This window comes from Natrix helvetica, assembly GCF_964273705.1.
Source record: "Natrix helvetica genome assembly, chromosome: 4".
Lineage (NCBI taxonomy): Eukaryota > Metazoa > Chordata > Lepidosauria > Squamata > Natricidae > Natrix > Natrix helvetica.
Window position 1 is genome coordinate 127,130,359 of NC_138550.1, and position 24,670 is coordinate 127,155,028.

The 24,670-nt window shown below is 38.9% G+C and overlaps 1 protein-coding gene across 2 annotated transcripts in view; it reads left to right on the plus strand.

Moving 5' to 3' along the window:
- Positions 1–24,670, plus strand: part of SNTG1 (syntrophin gamma 1) — a 220,754-nt gene that overhangs the window by 115,853 nt on the left and 80,231 nt on the right. For both annotated transcript variants that reach the window (XM_081953428.1, XM_081953429.1), the window contains exons 3-8: positions 7,009–7,061; positions 10,348–10,482; positions 13,194–13,250; positions 20,702–20,759; positions 21,763–21,806; positions 21,901–21,942. In XM_081953428.1, the coding sequence (XP_081809554.1) occupies positions 7,035–7,061; positions 10,348–10,482; positions 13,194–13,250; positions 20,702–20,759; positions 21,763–21,806; positions 21,901–21,942 (363 nt within the window). In that variant the 5' untranslated portion in view covers positions 7,009–7,034. The remainder of the gene's footprint in view (positions 1–7,008; positions 7,062–10,347; positions 10,483–13,193; positions 13,251–20,701; positions 20,760–21,762; positions 21,807–21,900; positions 21,943–24,670) is intronic.

The window sequence follows — 24,670 nt, forward strand, 5'->3', positions numbered from 1 at the left end:
CCTTTGTGACATTTTCAACAGTTCAAGGACTCTTAAAAGTCTATGTCAGTCTTTGAACTATCTGGAAAAACCTGCTTGGATAATTTTCTATGAAAAACAGGGGAAGAGGGTGAAAATATTTTGCTGTTCCTTCAGTGCCGTGGGATAGGTTGCTCTATGTGTTCATTTCTGCTTTTGGTTTTATGCCAGCAGTATCAAACCAAAAATGTGCACTCTTCATTTCCTGTAGCTCTTCAGCAGACCTATCACCAGTGAGCTGACATAATATCTTTAGAAGCCAATTGATTAATTGCCCAGGATAGCTTGATAGTCCAGTAAATCAGCAATGCTTTAATTGCAAGGTCTGGCATATCAGCAAGCTTTCCTACATTGATTTTTGAAAATTCCTCTCCCCCCCCCCCCACCAAAGTAATAAGTCTTTGTAGCCAGGCCTGGAAAACTAACCCTGTAATCTCTGCAGAAGAAAGAAATATTTATCTACTGTAGCTATCGAGCTGATGATCCATCCATGGCAAATGAACCAAAACTGATTACTTCACTCAAGGAGCACATTCATCAGTGCAGAAAATTACGTTAAATGTGTAAAAATTGGGGAAAGATATTATTTGAGATAAATTTATGACTACTCTTGGGGGACGTGACCTTCTGAGATTCTCCTTAAAAACAGTGCAAACAAAAATATTTAAGCACTGACATAAAACAATTGTAGGGACCTTCTCAGCTTAGTTAGAGAGGCCATCGGTCATTCTAGACCAGTGTTTCTCAAACTTGGCGACTTTAAGTCCTGTGGACTTCAACTCCCAGAATCCCAGCTATGCTGGCTGGGGAATTCTGGGAGTTGAAGTCCACAGGACTTAAAGTCGCCAGGTTTGAGAAACACTGTTCTAGACTATCAGGATCCTGATTCTGTTTCAGTCACCCAAATTGAAGCACACAAATTTAGAAATCTTGGTTTTGGTGAGACAAATTACTACTTGTATCCTGTGTCTCCATACCCTTTATATCTCTACTTCGGAACAAAGAAACCTTGGGAGAACCTGAGACCAGATGGTACTACTCATCTTTCCCAATGATGTGTCTGTCTGTCTGTCTGTCTGTCTGTCTGTCTGTCTGTCTGTCTCTCTCTCTGTCTCTCTCTCTCTCTCTCTCTCTCTCTCTCTCACACACACACACACACACACACACCTTTTATTCTGGATCAAGTCTTTCACGATCTATTTTACCACCAATCTGGCATTTAACAGAAGAGAAACATCAGAAAACAAACAGACTGAGGACAGACTAAAGATAGTAACAATAAAAAAGCCATGACAGCAGCAACAGCAGCAGCAAAAATGCCCTTTTAGCCATGTCCACTGAGCCACCATGCCAGGCCATACAAACAGGAAGCAGAAAACCTGAGCAGTGGTGATAGAAAGGCTGAAAATAATAGAGATCACACTGACTGCAAAAACAAAGGCTTGGCAAAACTGCTTGTGAATCATTCTATGAGATATATTGCACTATTTCTAGGCGTACTGTGAATATAACTCAAAATAGATTGCAGACTGCTTGCATTTTTGCATTTCAAGCTATTAAAAACAAACAATGAAAGTTGTCTATATGTAGTCTTTTTACAAGAATATATTTCTGTCAAGTATTCAGTTCAGTCTCATTTCCTTTGCCTCTGTTAATAATATATATGTTACTCAATAACTCAGTTTGCCCTTTGAGGTTCTGAAAATTCAGAATTAGTTTTGCTTGTTTGGGTTGTGCTGACAAGGTTTAACCACTGACAGTATTTCATTTGTATTATGCTCCAATTTACAAGATGGGAATATGTGAAAAGCATTAATCCGTTGGGCAAGTTCTTTTGTGCTATTTTCTTGTGCAGTAATGAAAAGAAAGAACCCTTAGAACTGCATCTAAGATTTCTGGTATAGCCAATATGCAGTAAACAACAACAGCAATGCAACTTCACCAACATAAAGTTGATACATTATCCTGCTTTTAAGTAACGTGACCTTCATAGAAAAGCAGTTTTAAGGTCAAATTCATTTTAGGAATGTTCCTATAACTACATCATCTTAATGACACACTGTTGCACACTGTACCGTTAGGACAAAGGCATTTCTTTGCTATATAACGTAGATGCTGCTTTTCCAAATGTCTAGAAGACATTTGAACAGTGTGGAAATTGGCACTGGGGTAACCCATAGGACCATGATGGCAAACCTATGGCACGTGTGCCACAGGCGGCATGCAGAACCCTCACTGCGGATACGTGAGCTGTTGCCCCAGCTCAGCTCCGCTGTGCATGCATGTACGTCTCCCGCCAGCCATCTGCTTTTTGGTTCTCTGCCCTGCATGCATGGGGAGTAGGGGAGTGTGTATGGGGGTGAGGGGTGGCACATCCACCAGTGGCCCATTTTTGGTCCCAGGAGGCTGCAGAGAGGTCTACTAGACCCAAAATGGGGTGCAGGCGTGGGTATTGTGGGAGCATCCGTGGGGGGCAGGGTGAGCACAGGGGTGTCTTGCTCACATGCTCAGAGAGTGGGGAATATGGGGCATGTGTTGCACATGCATTACATTATTGGTGTGGGCGCACGCATGGAAATTGTCACACATGTGCATGCGTTTGGCACATGATGACAAACAGGTTAGCCATCACTGCCATAGGAAGAAGAAGGAGCCACAGAATCTCATCCTTTCCTCCACTGGGAAACTTCAGTCTGGTCCCAGGTCTCCTTTTGACTAGAAGAAACTTTGACCTTTATAGAAATCTAGATACAAGCCTATTTATATTAGTGAATAATAATTTTAAAAAGCTTTGCTTCCAGGAGCACACAGTAGCATGCCATTTATTTCCCTTTGCAACAAAAATGATTTAATTGTGTATTTTAAAACGCTTTTTCAGTGTTACATAAAAGGGCTGTCTGCCAAGGGACTGTCAAGTATAATTACCAAGCTGCCTATTCGGTGTTGTTTATTTGCACATCCCATCTGAGATGAGTTTAAATGAATCTGCTATTCTTGAAAACTTGAGTGTCTGTCAGATGGAAGACAGAAGAAAAATGAGAATACAGCAGTTTATTTTTATTTGGGAATTGCCATATGCTGCCACCTCTATCTAAAATCAAAAATCCCAAACTTTGTATATTCCATTTGTAATATTCCCCTTTTGACAACTTGAAAGTTGGTACTAAGTTGGGGCTGAGAAGGGAGTCAATTTTTTCCACATTCCTACATAACATATTGTGACTCACCTGTTTAACAAGTGATTCCACTAAACCATGAAAATTTAGAGAGTTCATTAACTAATAAAACAGCAGACACAATTGACCTTAGATAGTTGAAGTATAATATTATTTCACAACTAACCCCCAGTAGTCAGCAATATGTCCTCAATGTGAATATTTTTGCAATTTTATATTCTTGGCTTTGAAAGCTGTTGCTATACAAGTGTAATATGTTGGCTTTTCTGAACAATCTCTATCCAAGCATAATTAAAATATGTGAGGTGTAATTGTAAAATTGCCATACAGTATAGCTTTTTGAATAGCTACCTGGTTAGAAAAGTATAGGGTTGGTTTTGGCTATTTCTCTTGGTGTTCCACAGCACTAAATGCAAATGCATATTTTAAATAGATTATATAAACTAATAAATGGGTAAAAACATTTTTAAAATATAAGAAATAAATAGGTGCACATTTTGGGAAGGCGATATAATTGTTCTCTTCCCTTTGCACTTTTGATTTGGGTTCATGTGCTAGCCCATATGTTCTTGTAACTTGGTAGCTTTAGTGCTGATAGGACTCTATGGTGGAGAAGCAGGTTATTATCAGTAGTTGGATGGTGGAGATTCCCTTATGATAATCTCTTATGATCAGCACTATCCTTCTTTGTGTTAGCCAATCTGGTGAAAGCCCGCAACTAGGAGTTGGTTCACCTGTGCTGCTACCTGTTCATGCACTGCTGTTAGCCAGTAGGTCTGGATCACGTCCTGGTCAGGTGATGTCCAGCTCTTCAAGTTTGTGACTTACTGTTGTACTTCTGCTACTGTGATGGTGACTGGTTCCTGTTCTGGGAGATTTCTGGGATCTGCTCCAGATCCCGCACCCAGTTTGCACTATGTTTGTTTTCTTTCCTGCAAATGTTGTTCCAATACTGTTCAGTTTTTGTTGTTGGTGGTTGTATTGTTAGCGGGTTATTGCACTACAGTTGGGAGAATACCTAGGGTGGTCTGAAAAATTGAACTTCGAAAAAACAACCTGCGAATGAAATATTTTCTTTTAGAATAATAAATGCCACAAGACAGAGTGCTCATATATTGCTGACCTTTGATTCTCCCAAATGTTTTCTAACAACTTATAACATAATTTTTTTTTTATCTACAGTATCACAGTATAACTCCTCACCAGAGAGGATTTATTTGAGCAGAAATTTTGACTCAATCTTTATTTTTCTGATTGGAAGTCTACCAAGAGGATAAAAATGAACTTTCCATCTTGGAAGAAATAGAATTTGTACACAGTAGTGATAGCTAAGAAAATGAAAATGAAATAGCAATGTGTAAGTCATATTGGAATCTTTTTTTCTGGTTTTTCTTCGTTCTTTTATTAAAAGAGGGAGCTTGGAAAAGTTAAAGGTCAGCCTATATGGCTTAATTTTATTTTCAGACTGATGGATTATTCTGTCTTCGAACTTTTATTTCTTGTCACCATACAGTATTAACAGATAATAATGAAGACCTTTTTAAAGTAAGTTCAGTTAGTGAATATTATTGCTTGACAAAAATATACTTCAATCGGTATTAAAGATACCAAATAAAATAATATTACAGGTAGTCCAACGTAACCTTTATAATTTTGGTTACTAAGTTACAGGATCGTAAAAATACAGCATTATTTGACTCTGCTGCTTAGTGACAACAGCTCCTGCATTTCCAGTTGCTGTTATTAAGCAAATTCTGCAATGCCATTAAACACCGGGTCACATAGTCATCATTTCCTACCTCCTTCTGATTCCCCAAATATTTTGCTTATCGGAAGCTGGCAATGAAGCTCAGAAAAGGCGATCAGAAATTATGATGTCACTGCAGGATGCTGTGACATCATAATTTTAAGGTGGTCACCAGATGGCCAGATTGTAACCACATGAGCATTGGTGTTCTGCCACAGTTGTTCAGCACTTGTATTAAAGAAGGACCACTTGTGGTTTAGCACTTATATTAAAATGGTCACTGAACAAGTGGTCGTTAAGTAAGGACTACTTGTATGACCGGGGCATATAGCTGCATATATTCTTAATGTAGTATAGTGAACTTAGATCAGTAAAATTTGCTACAAAAATGAATATTTTGTATTTTTCGGTTTTTATTTTTTTATGCCATAGCTTCAAAATTTTATACTTGTATGTATGCCAAATAATGAGTGGCTGCAAAATGTGTAGACCAGGGGTGTCCAAACTTGGGAACTTTAAGACTTGTGGACTTCAACTCCCAGAATTCCCCAGCTGGGGAATTCTGGGAGTTGAAGTCCACAAGTCTTAAAGTTCCCAAGTTTGGACACCCCTGGTGTAGACTTTGGAAGATGCACTGGGCATTGTGTGTTTTAGCTACCACATTAATGCAGTAATCTGGCGTACATTCCTTTTTGGGTGTTTTTAGCCCAGAAGCAAGCTTTCTACCATGTGATTTGTATTTTACTCAAAGTATTGTACTTTAGCGTATATGAGTGTATATAGTTGAAAAGTAAAAGATTGATAAGTAGTTCAATATTTGTTAAACTGGTACTCTGAAATACAATGTATTTGTATTATTAGTTTGATTTTGTTTAAAGTTGCATTATTTCCATTTTTAATGAAACATAAATAATGTAATCGTGAATTTCAATTTAGAATAGGAAACTGATAGGTGTGTTCTTGATCCTAAACACTTAAGTCACTGGCTGAAAAGTACAGGAAATTCCTCTGTGAATCTGATGAAATTTCAGATAGAAAGCAGGACTTCAGAAAACTGCAACCAAAGGAACTTTACAGATTAATTCATTTCTGGACACAATCTTTGAATAGCCTCAACTGTTTGAATGACACGCTTTATTTCATGATATAAAATTTTTCCTCAATAAATTTGTCTGGTGGTGCTGTCATTTTCACACTTACTTCATAGTATTTTGATTTATTTTTTAGATGTTTATAACCACCTGTGTCACAAATGTAACTGGGTGATGTACAATAAGCAACCAGTTAAAACCATTATAAAACAATAAATCAAATCAAATCAAAATAATAATACAAAGGGTTTATTTGTTAGCCATGTTTGACGGTTTTATATGCTCACACTGTTTCTTGATTGTGAAAACTGTATGCAAAATTAAATAATGTGGCAGGTATTTCCATAAACATAGACCTCACTCTTTTTCTCTAAGTATGCAGATGGGATAGATGCACTGTTTTGGCTTTTCCACTTCCTCACAGCACACAAAAATATTATTTCTATTATCCTTCTCTTTCTCTCTTTTTTAATACCATTTAGTTTTTTACTCATATTTCAGATTTTCATCTAGGAATTTACATTATTAAAAATTATTTTGTACTGAAGTAGAATAAACCAGTGAACTTATATTTATAAGCAAAATTAGAATGTGGGATGATATTTCATATGCAAATTCATTTGGGGGGTAGTTTTAAATTAGCTAGCCTTAACCCAAAGGTGCTTTTCAAAAAGCAGTTGGATTTTCTTTTCTTTTTTTCCCCTTGAAAACATTTTGCTTCTTATCCAAGAAGCTTCTTCAGTTCTGGATGAGCTTCTTGGATGAAAAGCAAAATGTTTTCAAGGAAAAAACCAAGAAAGTCCAGTTGTCTTTTGAAAAGCATCTTTGGGACAACCATGACTTAGATGATTGAGAATATTTAGGTAGCCTTAAATGGTATTTAATGAATAACTGTTAGAATACCTTAAATTTGGGCATCATTCTCCTTTGCTGTGCTAATTTTTTTTAATGAAATATCTTTTTTCCCTTCTTTTAGACAATTATCTCTTGGTGCCACAGCACATGGATTTCAGGACTGCATGTGAAGAGGTGCAAATTTTTCTAACTTAAGCATGTACATATGTGCTTATTTTATCTCATTTACTCTCATGATAAACTTTGTGTGGATTATGTGATTTATTAAATGGAGGTTTGCATATCTAAAAATAAAGCAAAACTTTATCAGCCTCATAGCCAGGGCAGGGACAGGCGACTTCTCAAACTTCCATTCTTTGAATGTTTTGTGTTTACAAAATCAAGCTTCATACAAATGCAAAGATGATTTTAATAGGGCTACACTTCACTTAATATCATATCTACAATTATAACCATGTATATATAAGAAAACAATGAACCATAAAAAAATCTCTTTATGTGTTCATGGACATGTTTATGCATGCATTCTTTTTATCCCCTTTAATTCCATGCTGACCATTGGACTATGAATGTGGTATGCAAAGCTTTTATTTTTCATTTTCTTTACCTAGCTTTTTCTACATTTATCTCCTAATCTTCCACTTCCTTTGTTTTCCACATTCTAGCATCATTAAGAACAAATTATAAATAACGCTAGAAATTTTTTGAAAAAGTGTTGTATGACTAATAATGAATTTATTAGCATTAACCCAAAACAAAAGAATATGAGCTTTAATTTATTTGAGGCTCATCTGTCAGTTCCCTCTATGGGGAATTGAACTCATGGGTCATTGCATTTTTTTATGTGATTATATGCAGTGCATTAGTTTTAGATGGTCTTCAGGCTCTGGAGCTCAGGAGTGTTGGTGGGTGGAATATATAGGGGCCACCTTTAAAATACTCGATATAGCATACTATTTTTTCTTAAACTCTGAGACTGGAGATACAGGTATTATATTAGGTCATACTCTCATGTATGAGGTATGTGTATAGAAAAATCCCTTTTGATCTCCAATAAAGGATAGAACTCAAAAAATTGTACAAATGAGGACATGGTGTAATGCAACTTCCATATCTCTCTAGTTTGAGAGTGTAAGAAAAGGAAGTAGACTTAGAATAATGGATAAATTTGAACAAGAATGGAATAAGATGATTAGAAACTATTCAGATAATTACAAACAGTTTTGAATTAGCAAGCTACTAATAAAAAGTAAAAAGAGACAAAAGCCTAGGATGTGTTCTTCTAAACATCCCTGAAGTAGTGTGTATTGCAATGTTGAATAGCCAAAGTGGGATCAAAAATTGATGCTACTGATAATTAAATATCAAGATCATGCTTCATGCGTAATATGTATATATATTACATCAACAATGAATGATTGTACATCTGAAATAAATTACAATTCTGTTCATTCTAAAGGCTAAAACTTCTCTTATTTATATAAATCACTGCTTTTTAGAGTCAGAACTGGAATAATATTTTAAGGATGTATTGTATAGCCACAACTATTGTACTGTGAAATAATACTACTAAATAATACACACTGAATTGTGTTTGTGTGTTTGCTGGGATATGTTTTGTTTTTGCTTTTCTCATGCTTGATTTCTTTATTCATTCTGAATAGGTTTTGCCTGTGTGCATCCCACTGCTCACTCTTATTTTAACTTCACTGTGATGCTTAATTAGTCCTACTGTATAGTTAGATGTTATTTAATGCTTGCTCGTAGCTTTTTTCATCAAGCTGCTTGGGAGATTTTATAAGGTAATTAGCCAGGAGGCAAATATAGAGTCAAATAACACAATATAACTATGTACATTTTTTTCCAAGAAATGTTAGCCAGGAAACCATCAAATGAATTAGGAACTGTTCTTCCAAAATAGAGATAAACACACATTTCTGCCATCCAGCTAACCTTATTTGGTGGAGATTAGTAGAATTAAGATGTCACTCTGTATTTGTTTTCCATCCTTCCTGTTTTTTTCTGTCTCCGAAAATCATATTTGTTTTCTATCATGAAGTTTAAATGCAAAGAAGCAAGAAAATTTAGAGAGAGGGGTGTGAAGTACCAGAGCCAGTCATAAAATTCTAAAATTGAGGACATGATATTGATTCCAAGTCTGCACACAATGCTCAGACATGGGTTTGTTGGAATGGATGAAATGTAATATTTACTCTTAATATTTAACATTACTTGGCTGACATAATGACAGCAGATTTTATAACAGCCCTCCAGGGGTATTGGACTATTCTTCCTTGTATTTAAAACCAGTACATCTGAAGACTTGTCTGGTTGAGGAAGGGTATTCGAGTCTATAATGTACTGAACAGGCTTACAAACTTGTTCCTTGTTTCAATAAACAGTTTGTTTCCGATGGGATTTCCACATTTGGATACTTATGCACCTGGCTACTCTACAAAGAGGTTGTTAGATGTTGGGTATCTCTATTTTGGGTAATAAAATTTGGAGAATAACTGAAGTAGAATAACTATCCATGTGTCAATACTACTTCAGAAATTCAAAAGAGGAAAAAGAGGACGAAGACAGAGATCATTGCACTCTCCAAGCATATAAACTGTCCATTCAGAAAATTGCATGCCCTTAAATTCCAATGAAAGGAAGGTGAATCAGCAAAATAGTTAGTCAATTAATATTTTTTAGAAAAAGAAGTTAGAAAAGTTTTGAAGTAGAAAGTCTACAACCTGTTGTAGGTGATGCAACATTTCTAATAGCTATAGCGATCTTGGTCTTTCCAAAATATGTAGCTGTGGATTAATTTTAATTAATAAATTCACAAATCTAGGCTACAATCTGAAAAGCACTTGTATTGAATTTGTGTTTGCACATTGAAGAGTCATTTATTGGATTATTATAATAAAACAGAGTGATCATTAGTGGAACTTTTCATTGTCTTTCTGTGATCCCAGTTAAGGTCTTGGCTGTTGAGTAATTCTAGTAAATTTACCGGTAGTTAAATAAATCAAATCCTGTAACTTTAACAAAAAATTATCAGGGTGCAACTCTATCAAATAATGTGCAAGTTGTATTTTATATGCCTATGTAGAATACTGAAACATAAGCCCTGCTATTGCAAAAGGGTTTTTTAGTTTATAATCACATTTTAGAAGTTTTAGTCCTCCATCCATATACAAAGTACAGATACTTTCAATATTGAAATGTTACTTAATGTCTGAGTTTCCAAACTTCTATTAGTAATTTTTGCCTTGCATGTTTCAATATTTTTTACTTACATCTGATAATTGGGTGAATTTTAATGGATCATTTGAGATATACCTTATTTTATTGGTTTTACTGAATATTCCAGTTAAAAACTAAAGGAAACTTTTTTGATCCTTCGAATAAATAGTCCATAAACGATTTGACAACTAATAAAATTTTCTTCTTCTTCTGCCTTTTAAAGTCAAAGACAGGGATTTGTTTGCTACAGGATGGTAATCAGGAACCTTTCAAAGTGCGGCTGCACTTAGCCAAAGATATTTTGACAATTCAAGAACAAGATGTCATCTGTGTGTCTGGTGAACCATTTTATTCTGGAGTAAGTAACATGCTTCATCGTAGCTTCCAGATTAAAGCTGTTATATATTTTGAACTTTCAGTTATTTTTCCACATAGAAATATCAAAGTAGATAAAGTGATATATACTGAATTCAAAATGAATATTGCGCCTTTTTTAAAAAAAAAAACAGCACTGAGGGAGATAAATTAGGAAGACTTCCTGTTACTTTTTTTCTGAAATAAAATCTCTTGATCTTTGTTTTCTGGCTTGCCTCTGGCTTCTATTTTTGGTTCAGATTAACTTCTTGTTCCATGACTTCTTCTTAATTTTACATTGCTTCCCCACAATCTGATGAGTGCAAATAGATAGTATAAAATATATATTAACAGAATAATGTCATTCAGAAAAAGTAGAGATTTCAAGCGCCTGTTGTAAGAATGAAATGGAGTAATGGGATAATAATTAATAATATTTTTGCTTTAAAATTAAGAAGAAGAAAAATGCTTTTTTAAAAAGAATACACTGAACCAGCACTGGATGATTGAAATTAAAACGTGGATTAAGTGAGTAAAGATAAATGAGGAGAATTTAGGAAGAGAACAACCAACACACAGAATTCCAAACAAAATCTACAATGTCAATCTAACTAATCAAGTTCCACAGATGCCAGTAAGATCTTGGACCCAAAAATATAGGCAAGACTCACTGAGTAAGGATTGCTCCAAAGGAACCTTTTGCTGGAAGATTATTAATTCAGCTTGTTATCGTCGTACCCTCCCCCCCCCCATTTCTTCTTTAACTATATTCCAGTTGAGCTATAATCAAAACGATGTCTAGAAGACCCTGTCCTTTGTGGGGGACATATCATTGTTTGAACAATTCAGTGAAAACACTCAGTTTTGGATGCCTGAAAAAATAAACTAGCATAAGATCCTAAAAAACACAATGTTCATCCTTATTCTTATTAGTTGCCAACACAACACTGGCAATTTGGTCACAGATTATTACCAAATTATTCAACATAGTGAAAGCTAAATTCAGAACAGGAGAACAAAATGCTTAGCAACCTTGAATATCTCCCTCATTATGAAAGATTAGAGCATTTAACATGCTCTTAATATAGAAAATTGTAGACTGGTCAATCTGTATTTAACATCACAGATAGTATGAAGACAGTGAACAGATGTCTCAAAATACTAGGAGAAGTGATTCTAGGAAGCTGCTGTGAATATTTAAAGGAGATGTTTTACATTGTTCTCCATACAGAATATAATTAATCTGTGATGATGGGTATTAATTTCAATAATTTTAAAGAGGATTACCTAAAGTCACAGAAATTCTGTCAACTTGAAGTGTATTATACTTGGACTGTGGCAAATTGTCTACAAATGCCTGCTACATGGGAACAATGTTAAAATGTAAGGGCTACTTTCTGTGATTTTGTTCAATTTCCCTTTAAAGCTAACAATATTAATGGCCAATGCCTCAAGTTAATGATTCCTGTATACATCTGGTTCCTAACAAAGGGGAAAAAATGCTGAATTTATGCAAATTCTGGCCCAATGTAGCAAGACTATTCATGGGCTTTAATGCTGATTTTAAAAAAGATTGCCTTACATTGGTCAATGGAACATTTGAGAAGATCTAATGCCTAATTACAGAGATTCAGATGTTGAAAAATGACTGCATATATAGCTTTGAGTTATACATTTATAATTGAATCACCCAAAAAATAAACAAATATAGCTTAAGTGCAGTACTTCTCAGTTAATGAAACTGGAATTTCCATTGCTAAATGATGCAGTTATAAAGCATGGTATTATGTGACCACATTGCTTAGGGATGGTAATTCTGGCACCTCCAATTGCTGTTGTTAAACAAGGATCAAAAGTCATTTAGTGCATATTTCCTGGAAATTTCCTACTGACGTCCAACAAGCAAAGTCAGTGGGAAGCTGGTAGGAAATTAAAACTCCCAGCCTGCTCGCAAGCAGTGGTGATGGGCAAGCAGGCTAGTGGGCAAGTAGGTAGCTGCTGCTGGCTGCAGGAGGGTGTGAGAGTGGCCAAGTGGTACAGTGCAAACATAGTGAAGCTTGGGGTGGCTGCTGCAGGGTGTGGTAGAGTCCAGTGTGTCACATCTGGATGGAGACAGAGTTGGTTGCTGCAGAGTGCAAGATGCTGGCATGATATAAGCATGGCAGGTCTTGTGGCTACGGCAGAATACATGGAGTGCACAATGGGCCAGCGAGGCATGATGCAAGGGGCTGAGGGTGGCTGCTGCAGTGTAGAGGAGGCGTAACAATTTGCAACCTTCTTTGCTATAGCTTAGCCATTGACTTTGCTTTTGGGAAGCTAGCAGGGAAGGTTTCCAAAGGTGATCTGGGATATGGGAACTAAGTCACTGCAACCATATAAGTATAAGCCAGTTGCCAAGCACCTAGATCTCCATCATATGAGGGAAGGATGGCTGGAACTTTGAGGGCCAATCATAAGTACCACACTTTCAGCACTGTCGTAACTTCAAACTGTCACTGAAAAAGTGGTCATTAAACCAAGCACTAGCTGTATTTTTGTGTTTTGTCATTCAGATTGTCACTTTAGGTACGCATATATGTTTTGCAATTTCATATGAAAATATATATATGAAATTCGAAACTCGACAATGGTTCTATAGCACCAAAGCCAAAAAGAAATAATGCAGTGTGATTGTGGTTGTTTTTAAGGAAATATTTAAATCTGATTTATTTTCAGGAAAGAACTGTAACAATTAGAAGACAAACTGTAGGAGGATTTGGATTAAGTATAAAGGTAGTATGATATTCTCCCTATTGCTGTGTGTGTGTGTGTGTCTGTGTCTGTGTCTGTGTGTGTGTCTGTGTGTGTGTGTGTCTGTCTGTCTGTCTGTCTGCTTGTATCAAGCATGAATTTTATATTTTAAATATGTTTTTAATATGAATATGTTTAATAAGATCAATAAGTTGCCATTGTATTGTATTCTTCTTTGTCCATTCAGTGTAATCTTTTATTAGAGGTTTATTTACTTTTAGAATACTGTAATCAGTCATTCAAACTGTAGTCTTAAATGGCATTTAAAATGGGTGTTAATAAAAGCTGAGTTAAAATAGCTATCACATTACAATCAATGAATAAATCTACAATTCTGCATTCTTCCAACTTGCTTGTTAATAAAACATAAAATATTATTTTGGTATTAACAATTTTGCTGTAGTTATGGTAACTATATTAAATTATTCAATTATCTTACGATGATAAGATAGAAAAAATATGTTGAGATTACAGACTGAAAGATAAGGCAATGGGCACTTCCTTATTTCATTATTATATATAAAAGTATGTAATAAAATAGAGTGCTGCCCAAAATTGCATTTTACTGTCCTTTCATGCAGTGAGAGATAAATATAATAAATAATAATAAATAATAAAATTTATTTCTTAGCCGCACCCTCTCCCGAAGGACTCGGGGCGCGTACAAGAAAACACATAAAATATAAAATAGACAACACATAGACAATAAACAAATACATGTACATAGACATGGAGAAGGGAGGCAGATAAATAGAGACAATTAAAACACAGTAAAATCTAAAAACCCCAGAATTAAAATTAAAAAACCCATCAGGAGCAGAGTGAGCGAACTATGGTTGAGCCAGGCCAGCTATTTGGAATAGGTGGGTCTTGAGCTTTATCCGAAAGGCGCGGAGGTCAGAGGTAGTCCTAATATCCGGGGGAAGGTCATTCCACAGGGCTGGGCCCGCTACAGAGAAGGCTCTACTCCTAGACACCGCCCCCCGACATTGTCTGACGGACGGCACCTGGAGGAGTCCCTCTCTGTGCGAGCGGATTGGTCGCAGGGATGTATGGGGCAGGATACGATCCCGCAGGTATCTAGGTCCTGAGCCATGGAGTGCTTTAAAGATCGTTATCAAGACCTTGAAACGCACCCGGTAGACCACAGGTAGCCAGTGCAGCTCACGCAGGAAAGGTGTCACATGGGAGTACCTTGTACTCCCCATGACTACCCGCACGACTGCGTTCTGCACTAGCTGCAGTCTTCGGGCGCGTCCCAAGGGAAGCCCCATGTAGAGAGCGTTGCAGTAGTCCAGGCGAGATGTCACCAGCGCATGAGTGACTGTGCGCAAGGCATCCCGGTCCAATAGGGGGCGCAATTGGCGCACCAGGCGAACCTGGTGGAACGCCCCCCTTGCCACGGCCATCACATGGTCATCCATGGACAGCCGGGCATCCAGGAGGACGCCCAAATTGCGCGCCCGCTCCACCGGGGCAAGTTGTACGCCCCCGATGGCCAGAGATGGATTTAACTGGTTGAACCGGGGGGCCGGCAGCCACAGCCACTCTGTCTTGGAAGGGTTGAGCCTAAGTCGGTTGTCATCCACCCAGACCCGTACGGCTTCCACACACCGGGACATCACTTCGACGGCTTCGTTGGGGTGGTTCGGGGTGGAAATGTACAGCTGAGTATCATCAGCGTACCGTTGATATCCCACCCCAAAACCACGGATGATCTCACCCAGCGGCTTCATATATGTGTTGAACAGGAGCGGCGAGAGGACCGACCCCTGCGGCACCCCACAGATAAGGGGGCTTAGAGTCGACCTCTGCTCCCCTGTCAACACACGTTGCGTCCGACCGTTGAGGTAGGAGCCGAACCACCGTAGAACGGTGCCCCCGACCCCCAACCCCTCCAGTCGGTGCAACAGGATACCATGGTCGATGGTATCAAAAGCCGCTGAGAGATCTAATAGGACCAGGATAGAGGAACAACCCCTATCTCTGGCCCTCCAGAGATCATCCACCAACGCGACCAAGGCTGTCTCCGTGCTGTGTCCGGGGCGAAAGCCGGACTGGCACGGGTCTAGATAATCATTTTCCTCCAGATGTCGTGGAAACTGATAAGCCACCACACTCTCTACAACCTTCGCCAAAAAGGGAAGGTTGGAGACAGGACGATAATTGGCCAGCTCCATAGGGTCCAGGGAAGGCTTCTTGAGCAAGGGTCTCACCACCGCCTCTTTCAAGGCGGCTGGAAGAGACCCCTCGCCCAGCGAAGCGTTCACTAGGCCCTGGAGCCAGTTGCGTGTAACCTCCCAGGATGCCAGTACAAGCCAGGAGGGACACGGGTCCAGCAAACATGTGGTAGGTCGCAGTCGTCCACGCACTCTGTCCAAATCCTCGATGGCAACCAAATCATAATCTTCCCAGGTTGGTTTCTCAAGACTCGCCACGGACGTCTCCACTGGGCCACTGAAAGGGACCCAGTCCTTCCGGATTTGAGCAATTTTATCCTGCAGGTATTTCCCAAATTCCTCTGCCCTACCCTGTAAAGGGGCCTCCCGCGGCCTCTGAAACAGAAGGGAGCGGGACACCCGAAACAGGGCGGCAGGGCAGTTCTCCGCGGATGCAATGAGAGCGGCACAATATTGACGTTTGGCCGCTCTCAATGCCACAAGGTACGTCCTTAAATGGGCTCGTACCTGTGTTCGGTCAAATTCGGAATGGGAGGATCTCCAACGACTCTCTAGGCATCTCTTGCGGCGCTTCATCACCCTTAGCTCCTCGGTAAACCAAGGGGCCAGGGTGGATCGTTGCCGCCGGAGAGGCCGCAAAGGCGCCACCCGGTTCAAGGCCCCGGTAGTCGCGTTGTTCTACGCGACCACCAGGTCCTCTACCCGAGGGCGGGTCAGGGCTACAGGAGGTGGCCCAAGCTCCATCTGGAACCTATCTGGTTCCATCAGGCGCCTGGGGCGGAACCATCTAGTATTTTCCGGTTCCGCCTCCCCGCAGCGGGGGGTAGCTCCAGGGAAGTCAAATTGGAGGAGTGAGTGGTCTGACCATGACAGCGGAGTGATGGTTAAGTCTCCTCCTCCCAGATCATTCAACCACTGGCCAGAGACAAAAACGAGGTCCAGGGTGTGACCTCCCTCGTGTGTCGGGCTCTGAATCAGTTGAGTCAGGTCCATGGCTGTCATGGAGGCCATGAACTCCCGAACCCCCTCAGATGCTCCTCCCACCGATGGCAGGTTAAAGTCCCCCATCACTAAAAGTTTGGGGGTCTCAACTGCCACCGATGCGACCAGCTCGAGGAGTTCGGGCAGGGCCGCTGATGTATAGCGAGGAGCCAGGTATACTATCAGCAGGCCCAACTGTCTCCCAGGGCCCCATTTCACAACAAGGGATTCACATCCGGACGTCTGTGGCACAGTGGACTCCCTCGGCTCTAAGTCCTCCCGAATAATCACTGCTACCCCACCGCCCCTTCCCTGGGCCCGGGGCTGGTGAAATGCACGATAACCTGGCGGGCACATTTCCACGAGGGGTAAACCTCCCTCGTGGCCCAGCCAGGTCTCCGTTATTCCCGCGAGGTCCGGCTCCCCCTCCAGAATTAGATCGTGAATGAGGGGGGCCTTATTAACGACGGACCTCGCATTGCATAACAACAGTCTCAGGCCCTGGGCCTGGAGCTCCTGACCACCTAGAACGTGGGGGTTGGTACAAACGACCGGGTGTAACCAGCACCCACGGTCTCCCAACCGACTGCGAGTTTTTGATCTGTCCTCGTATCTGCCCCTCCCTACGACCGTTGGAATCAAGAAGCCCTGCACCGGAACGACATCCTCCCCCTCCTCCTCCCTTCCGCTCCCTCTGCTCGCGACCACACCTGGCGACCTGGCTCTGTCCTCGCTCCTGACCTGACCCTCCAGCCCCCCCACCCCAGAACCCCTACAAAATTTTAAAAAACAGTCAACTAAAAACCCCCTAAGTCTCCGCTTCCTCCACCTCTCGAGATTAATAAATCCGTCATCAAGGTGGGCCCTCGAAAGGGCGGAGGGCCACACCTGCGAGAGGGGGGACTCCCGCAGTAGGATGAGGTCTGCTCTTAAGTACATATGATGTTAAAGAGAGATTCGCCAGGGCCTAGGAACTGTGCTGTGGATGTTCCAGCCGAGTACCATGATCCAGTATAGTTTGAAGAAGTTGAAAAGGCCAGGCTCCAGTGTAAAAAGAATTGTCCAATCCTGGGTAGGGGGGGTGATGGTAGTAGGCTGGTCAGATGACAGACAATCGGTGGGGTAGTATGGTCAATGATGGACAATGGTGGGGGTTAGTAGATGGTCGATGATGGTCAATAATAAACAATGATGGACAATGCTGGACAATGATGGGTGGCGAGGGTGGTTAAACTGTTGTTATTGTTGTTGATGATGGGTAGGGGGAGATGGTCGGTCAGGCAATAGGGTCACAGAGGAAAGGGGGAACGTCCTCCAGGGCACACACAAATGGAAGCAGGGACAAGTTATAATAAATAATCAACAGGGGGGTAGATGGTTCAAGCCCCCCCCCCAGTCTCTGAATAGCCTCCTGCGTCATAGCCCTCATCCTATCAGGCCATCGGTATCTTATCATGGCCTGCATCATTGTTCTTAATACCCAAAAAACCACCATTCCAAAACCCATCGCCACTCCTACCAGCCTCGGGCCTTCCTTTTCAGCCTCCATAATTTCTGCGCCTCCCACAGTTTGCATGGTCAATAGCAGGCCGGCGAATTCGGCGTACGGCGTTCCCAGCGCATTCCCACACACTACAGCAGCCATTCCCAGCCTTCCCAAGCCTTGCGTTCGGCGTTCCCAGCGCGTTCCCACACTCTTCAGCAGCCATTTCCAGCCTTCCCGAGCCTTGCGCAGCCATTCAAGCACTCAAGCACTCCTCAGCTCTCCTCCGGTTTCACAAAGCGCTCTCCGGCACGCTCCGTCGATTTCAAACGGCGATTTCAAACAGTGCCAATTTCAAACGGCGTCTCGAATGGCTTCTCCCCTCAGCTGTTCACCGGCTCACTTCCCAAGCTTTTCTATCGTCGCGCTACCCTGGGGGACCCCCACTTGGGTCGTAGCAAGATCCAGGGTAGCTGTTGCAGGATACCATGGCCCCTCATGGTGGAAAGAGGGGCAGCAGCACCCCTGCTCCCTTAAAGAGCCCCGAGAGTCTACGGAGCTCTGTAGCAGACCGCCATTTCACCAGGAAGCTCTTCTGCATTGCTCTTCTGCATGATATAAATCATGAATGTATTGTCCCCTGAAATAATTGCATAAAGCCTGAAATAAAGGTATTAATAGTTTGTTCTCTGATGCTTTTGATAGTCATCTTTCTTTACTAAAAGTTTCAGTCAAAACATCCATATTTATGGATGTTTTTAGCAAATTAGCAAATTAACTTTTTAGTTGCCTTGTTTCTGCTTCTTGAGTTCTTCTAATTATTTTCCACCATTATATTTTCCAAACTTAAACTTGTGATATGAATAGCTGACTATCCTAAAATAGCAGCTAAAAGGTCTGATGCAAAAGCTTTGTTTTATCCTTGTCTCTCTTTGGAACAGGCCATGATCTGAAGACTTATTTTTTACGGTTACATTTGTTTGTTTAATCCAACAACAAGGAATGGCAAGCGGCTCCTTTTCTTTTGTCTGCATTCCATGTGAGACAATCACACTAGTGACATCACAACGAGCTAGTCTCCATGCTTCGAGAATTATTCTCTGCAGCAGAGAGCTTTTGTGTATGGATGTGTGCTTTTATCATTAGAGTTCCAGTTCACATGATAATAATAAGGCTTCTTTGTACAGATGACAGCACTTTAAGCGTAAAGGTTGTATCTAAATTTATATTATTACTATAATCATAAATAGGGAACAATAGCAATAGTACTTTGACTTATATACCACTTCATAGTGCTTTTACAGGGCCCTTTAAGCAGTTTACAAAGTTTACAGTCTATTGCCCCCAACAATTTGGGTCCCCAGTTTACTGACTTCAAAAGGATGGAAGGCTAAGTCAACCTTGAGCCTGGTGAGATTCGATCTGCCCAATTGCAAGCAGCTGGCTGTCAGCAGAAGTAGCCTGCAATACTGCACTCTAACTACTGCGCCACCGCAGCTCTTAGGAGCTGTTTTCAGATCTTTTTATGTCACATTGAATGTTCAAAAATGACTGAATGGTTTATCTCATTAGCTTCTCCCTTCTTCTTCCTTTCAAGCCTCCGAATCACTTTCCCCAATCCCCAGAGATGCATTATCTTCTTCCTGGCTTCAGAATTACCTCAGTGACTCTTTCTCTGAAAGTCTCCATCAAAATCTACCTTTTTAAAATTTAGAAACAGTTCATTTATTGCTGTCTCGATTGTTGCTTTGAGGTTCTGCTTAACTCACACTATCATTTTAAGATTCTGTGTTATCAAAATTGGTTCAATCAAACTATACCAGCACTTCTAAATCTGTTTTTTTAAGTGGTAAATAGTATTCATTTTCAGAGCTATCTCTAGCACAAAGAAATTCCCATGAATATTGATTGTAGGTTTGATTACATATTGCATACAATGCACATATAATAGCTTTATTTTTACACATTAAAAATCTCAAAAATCCAATAAATATTGAGATAAAACTTTTTTTTAATAACTCCAAAGGTTATGATGCTTGAATAGTGAATTTTGGTATAGAAAAGCCAAATAGGACTGTTTAAAAATAATGTATACTTTCAAAACTTTCTTTCTTCTTTCCTTCCTGGCAACATGAACCAATGAACTGTTTTTTTTTTTAAAAAAATAGAAAAATGTACCTCCAATTTATTTTGGTTTTTATATATTTTTTACCACTCAATGTTGGGTAAAACATTGATACCCCCACAATGTAAAACAGTCATTTGTAAACTACCCTTGAACTCTTATTTTATTTTGCGCCTGATTTTCTATTAATTTTCTTACTGACTTTTGTGAACGTAAGAATGGAAAATAGAAAATCATAAGAAACCAGGGGAAACTTTACATTCCATTCAATCCTTCAATTGTATGCTTGTGTTTGTATTTTCTTTTTGCCAACCAGACAAGAAAATGCTCACCCCTGTTTCAGAATTAGGCGCATTTCATTTTTATGAAGTGGATTTGATGCCGTAATATGAGAAATCTGGGAAAAGCTAGGAATGAATTTGTATTCCTTTGTCAATAATTTCTTCTTTTTTCTGTATGCAGAATGTCATGATATTGCCAGCATTTTTTCCCCTTTACAAAAGGATTGATTGCATCCATGCGGTCATTAACAAAAAGAATGATGAAACAGTTATTTTACTCATTTTGAATTTTCAAAAAAGAAGCTAAAGCTAGAGAAATGTAGTAATAGAATATTTATAAGTTAACAGTAGACACAATGAAGTATGATCTCTTTATTTTATAGGGAGGAGCAGAGCATAATATTCCTGTGGTGGTTTCTAAAATTTCCAAAGAACAACGAAGTAAGTTGTTTCTCAGTTTCTGTAATAAAATTAACTATATGTTTCTTTCTTCTTTTATTTTTATTTCCTGATTCACAGCCTGATTTTTTGGAGAGGGAATTTCATTATAAATGTGAGCACAATATTTTCAATGTTCACTACTAACTAAGTGACTCAGAATGCTAACAAAGACTAAAAGCAGTAGTATTAAAAACGACAACAACAACGAAAGTATAACATAGACCAGTAATGGCTAACCTTTTTCAGACCGTGCCCAAACAGCGTGCCCGAACCCCCAAAATGCAATGTCTGTGCGCCCCCGCACATGCCATGCCCCCCGCAAGTGCCCCCATGCATTCCGATGCAGGGCCCCCACACACACCCCGCCACCCCCATGCATCCCTGTGTGCCTCCCCATGTGGGGCCCCCAACCCCCACACATGTGCAGCAGAAACCCGAAGGCCAGCTGGCCGGCAGGAGACATGCATGCATATGTGGCAGAGCTGAACTGGGGCAATTGCTGGTGTGCCCACATAGAAGGTGCTGTGTGCCATCTCTGGCACGTGTGCATAGGTTCGCCATTACAAGCATAGACCAATCAAGAGCAAAACATGCACTTCATAAAATTGCACCGTGTCTATACAATATGCTGTTCCAGCTCCTGAAAATGAACTAGATGAATACCTGGATCCCATCAGATCACACATTGTTTAATTGCTTGGATGTGGGCCATCTAAAGTCTTTGCAGATTTGTAGGTTGGTCAGAGATAACTGGAGACAGTCCGTTTTTTATTCTCTGTGAAGTGTTGTTGTTTTTTTAGTTTGTGAACACATATGTTAAGATTTTTCTTTTAGGTTTTTAGGGAAATCAGTTAAGGCACTATTTAGGTCGGGATAAACCTGCAGTTTATTTTTCAATTATTTTTCATTGTTTTATTTATATATTGCCCCACTGATGCTGCCAGTGGAAAATTATAGAGAAGACTAAAATGTAAAATGTCCTTCCTTCCTTCCTTTCTTTCAGCGGAACTCTCAGGCTTACTGTTCATAGGAGATGCAATTCTACAGGTAGGTAAACAAGTTGTCTTTTAGTCAAATCTTATTTATTCTTCCTCTATGCAGAGTAGACCCTTTCCTCAAATTATTATTTCTTCCTCAACAGATTAATGGAATTAATGTAAGAAAATGCAGGCATGAAGAAGTGGTGAGCTTTTATAACATTTTCTAACCAATTTTAGTTTCTAAAGTAAATTGATGTTGCTGCACTTTTATTAATTGTTCATTATGTTCTTACATAATTAAACTCTACTTTATTCTGAGGTTGTTAAATGATTATAATATTTAGATAGTGTACCTTCTTCATGGATATAACATCAGTCATATTATATTAGGATTCTGCCATTCAATTTTTTTCTGGAGATATTTTGTAGCTACAAAATTGTCGGAAAACTAACTTTTGCCAGTTATAAAAACCATTTAAAAAAATAGAAATGAAAATCTTTTCTTGAGCATATCTTATTTTCAATCCTCTAGAAAGAGGAAAAATGGCATTTTTCTGTCGCCTGTAACATTTGAGACTACTTGCCTGGTTTGAGAATCTCTCTATGTAGGCTTGTAATATTGTAAGACTAGATTCTTTCTCATATAGGTCTCACTTTACTAAGACAAATGAAGTGTGACTTACAGGACAGCAATTTATTTTGAAGCATTTTTTAGATGTTATTTTAAACCTTCAGGCTTTACAAGGACATTTAAAATCTTTCCTCGTGCTTTATCTTCAGAACATATGATATACAAGATAAAAGGTTCAGAGAGACAAAACAAAATCAGGAATACACAGTTTTCATTAAGTTATTACAGATATAAAATACATATAAAATCACAAGCTTGATGTGAAGATTTTATTTTTGCACCTCATTATAACTATTATTTGAACTGAAAGTAAAATTCTCACTTGTGTCAATAGGAGCTATAGTTCAATGTAAATAGCTGGTATGGAAGTCCAACTGTAGTCCAGATTGCTACCATAATGGGAGATAAAAACGTTAAAGTCTGTTTTATCCCATCAAATTATTGATTCAGGTCATATTACTTGTTCTTGTTAAGGACTTATTGCCTGCTTGGCTCTATTTTAGTTAGCTTGTTCTTGTTAAGGACTTATTGCCTGCTTGGCTCTTAGTTAGCTATCTTTAAAAATTAGGGTAGAGATATGATCAAGGAATTTAAGAATGTATTCAGGAGGTTCAAGCTGATAATCAGTCAAGCTGAGAAACTCTGTTTTTGAGATTCTTGAGTCGATTTTAAATTTTCCTGAACTTATTGAGAAAAAAAATTGTTACATTTTCCCGCCATTCTAATATATATTCATCTAAATTCTTAAGAAGCAAGCAGTTGGTATAAAAATGTACACAAGCATGCGCATACAAACATGGATATATGTTATTTGGCTGTGAAGTCAATTCTATTGCTTTCAGTTCTATTAACTAATCCTTCTTTTATAATATCTAGAATACCATGAGGTCACCTACCATATAGTTCAAATGGACTATATCCATTTGGGATTCTTCTCTATAGGCATATAACAAGTATAGTAACTAACTGTTACTATAGTAACAATAAGTATAGTAACCAAGTGTTACTAACCAAGGATTTAGGATTTTGCCCAGCAAATTTCTTCAGCATTTCTTTTGATGTTTGATTCATTTGTTCAGTAAAACCATTATTTGATGATGATACACAGTACTGTAGGGAATAATCTTTTAAAACAAACAGATACACCCTAAAATTTAAGAGATGATTTTGACATTTTTTGCAGAAGTTATTAAGCAAGTGCCATGGTTGTTAAACAAATCCATTCGGTCCAGCGGGATTTTTTCTTCTTCTGGAAACCAGAAATAAATGCAGAAATTGGTAAAAAAAAATTCAAAATTGCAATCATGAGACTGTGGAATGCTGAAAATAAAGGTGACCTGATTGCCAAGCATCCAAAATGTAATCACATGACCACTGTTGTGAAGGTGTGCGCGCAACATTATAACTTCAAAATCCAGTCATAATTAGTTTTGGGAAAGGTCTATTGTAACTTTGAATGGTTGTTAAGCAACTGTTGTAGGTCGAGGACTATCTGTATATTAGAACAGTAATATGAGAATCATTAAATAGGACCTTCCTTCTTCTATGGGACAAACAATATGTAATTTAAGATATGTTATAGAGACAGATAAATAGGTTATTGTTGCCTCTTCCCATGTAGAGGAACAAGTTCATTTTTAAATATAATTTGTAAGAATTTCAGAAAATTCTCATTTAGAAATCTAAATAATAGTACGTGGAAAGAAACTAAAGACTTAATTTTAAAGCAGCTTGATGGCTTACAGGTTTTGATAGCCCTAAGGAATGTAATTTTATTCTCTGTCTGCTTTAATTTTCTTGATCAATAAAGCTTTGACTCTATTAATATGTATCTATTAAATGGTAGCTGTTGGATATGAGAACGAGATACTGTTTTCATCAAATCTTTTAAACTGAACATATTCTTCATGGTGATTTTTTAAATTGGTATCGCATTATAGTTTTCTTTCAGTACTGACTATAAAACTTGTCAAATATCTCATTTTAATAATTTTAAAATCCCTGATGGATTTTCATGATAGAAAAATCCATTTTTATTTAGTTGGCAATAGCTATTTTTAAAGCCAGAGTAGTTTGAAACTCTTTAAGAGGAATATCCCATAGCTTTATTCTAAATATTAGGTTTAGGATGTAGCTTACCAGCATGTAAAGTATATTTTTTTGTATCTAGCAATGTTTCAATCTATTTCTTTTCGTGTTTCCCCTACTCCCCCAATAAGTCAACCTTAAGGTGAAGATTGTTTAGCCTGGGACAAAGCCATGAGAAGACCTATTGGAAACCTCTCAAAAGATACATTTTC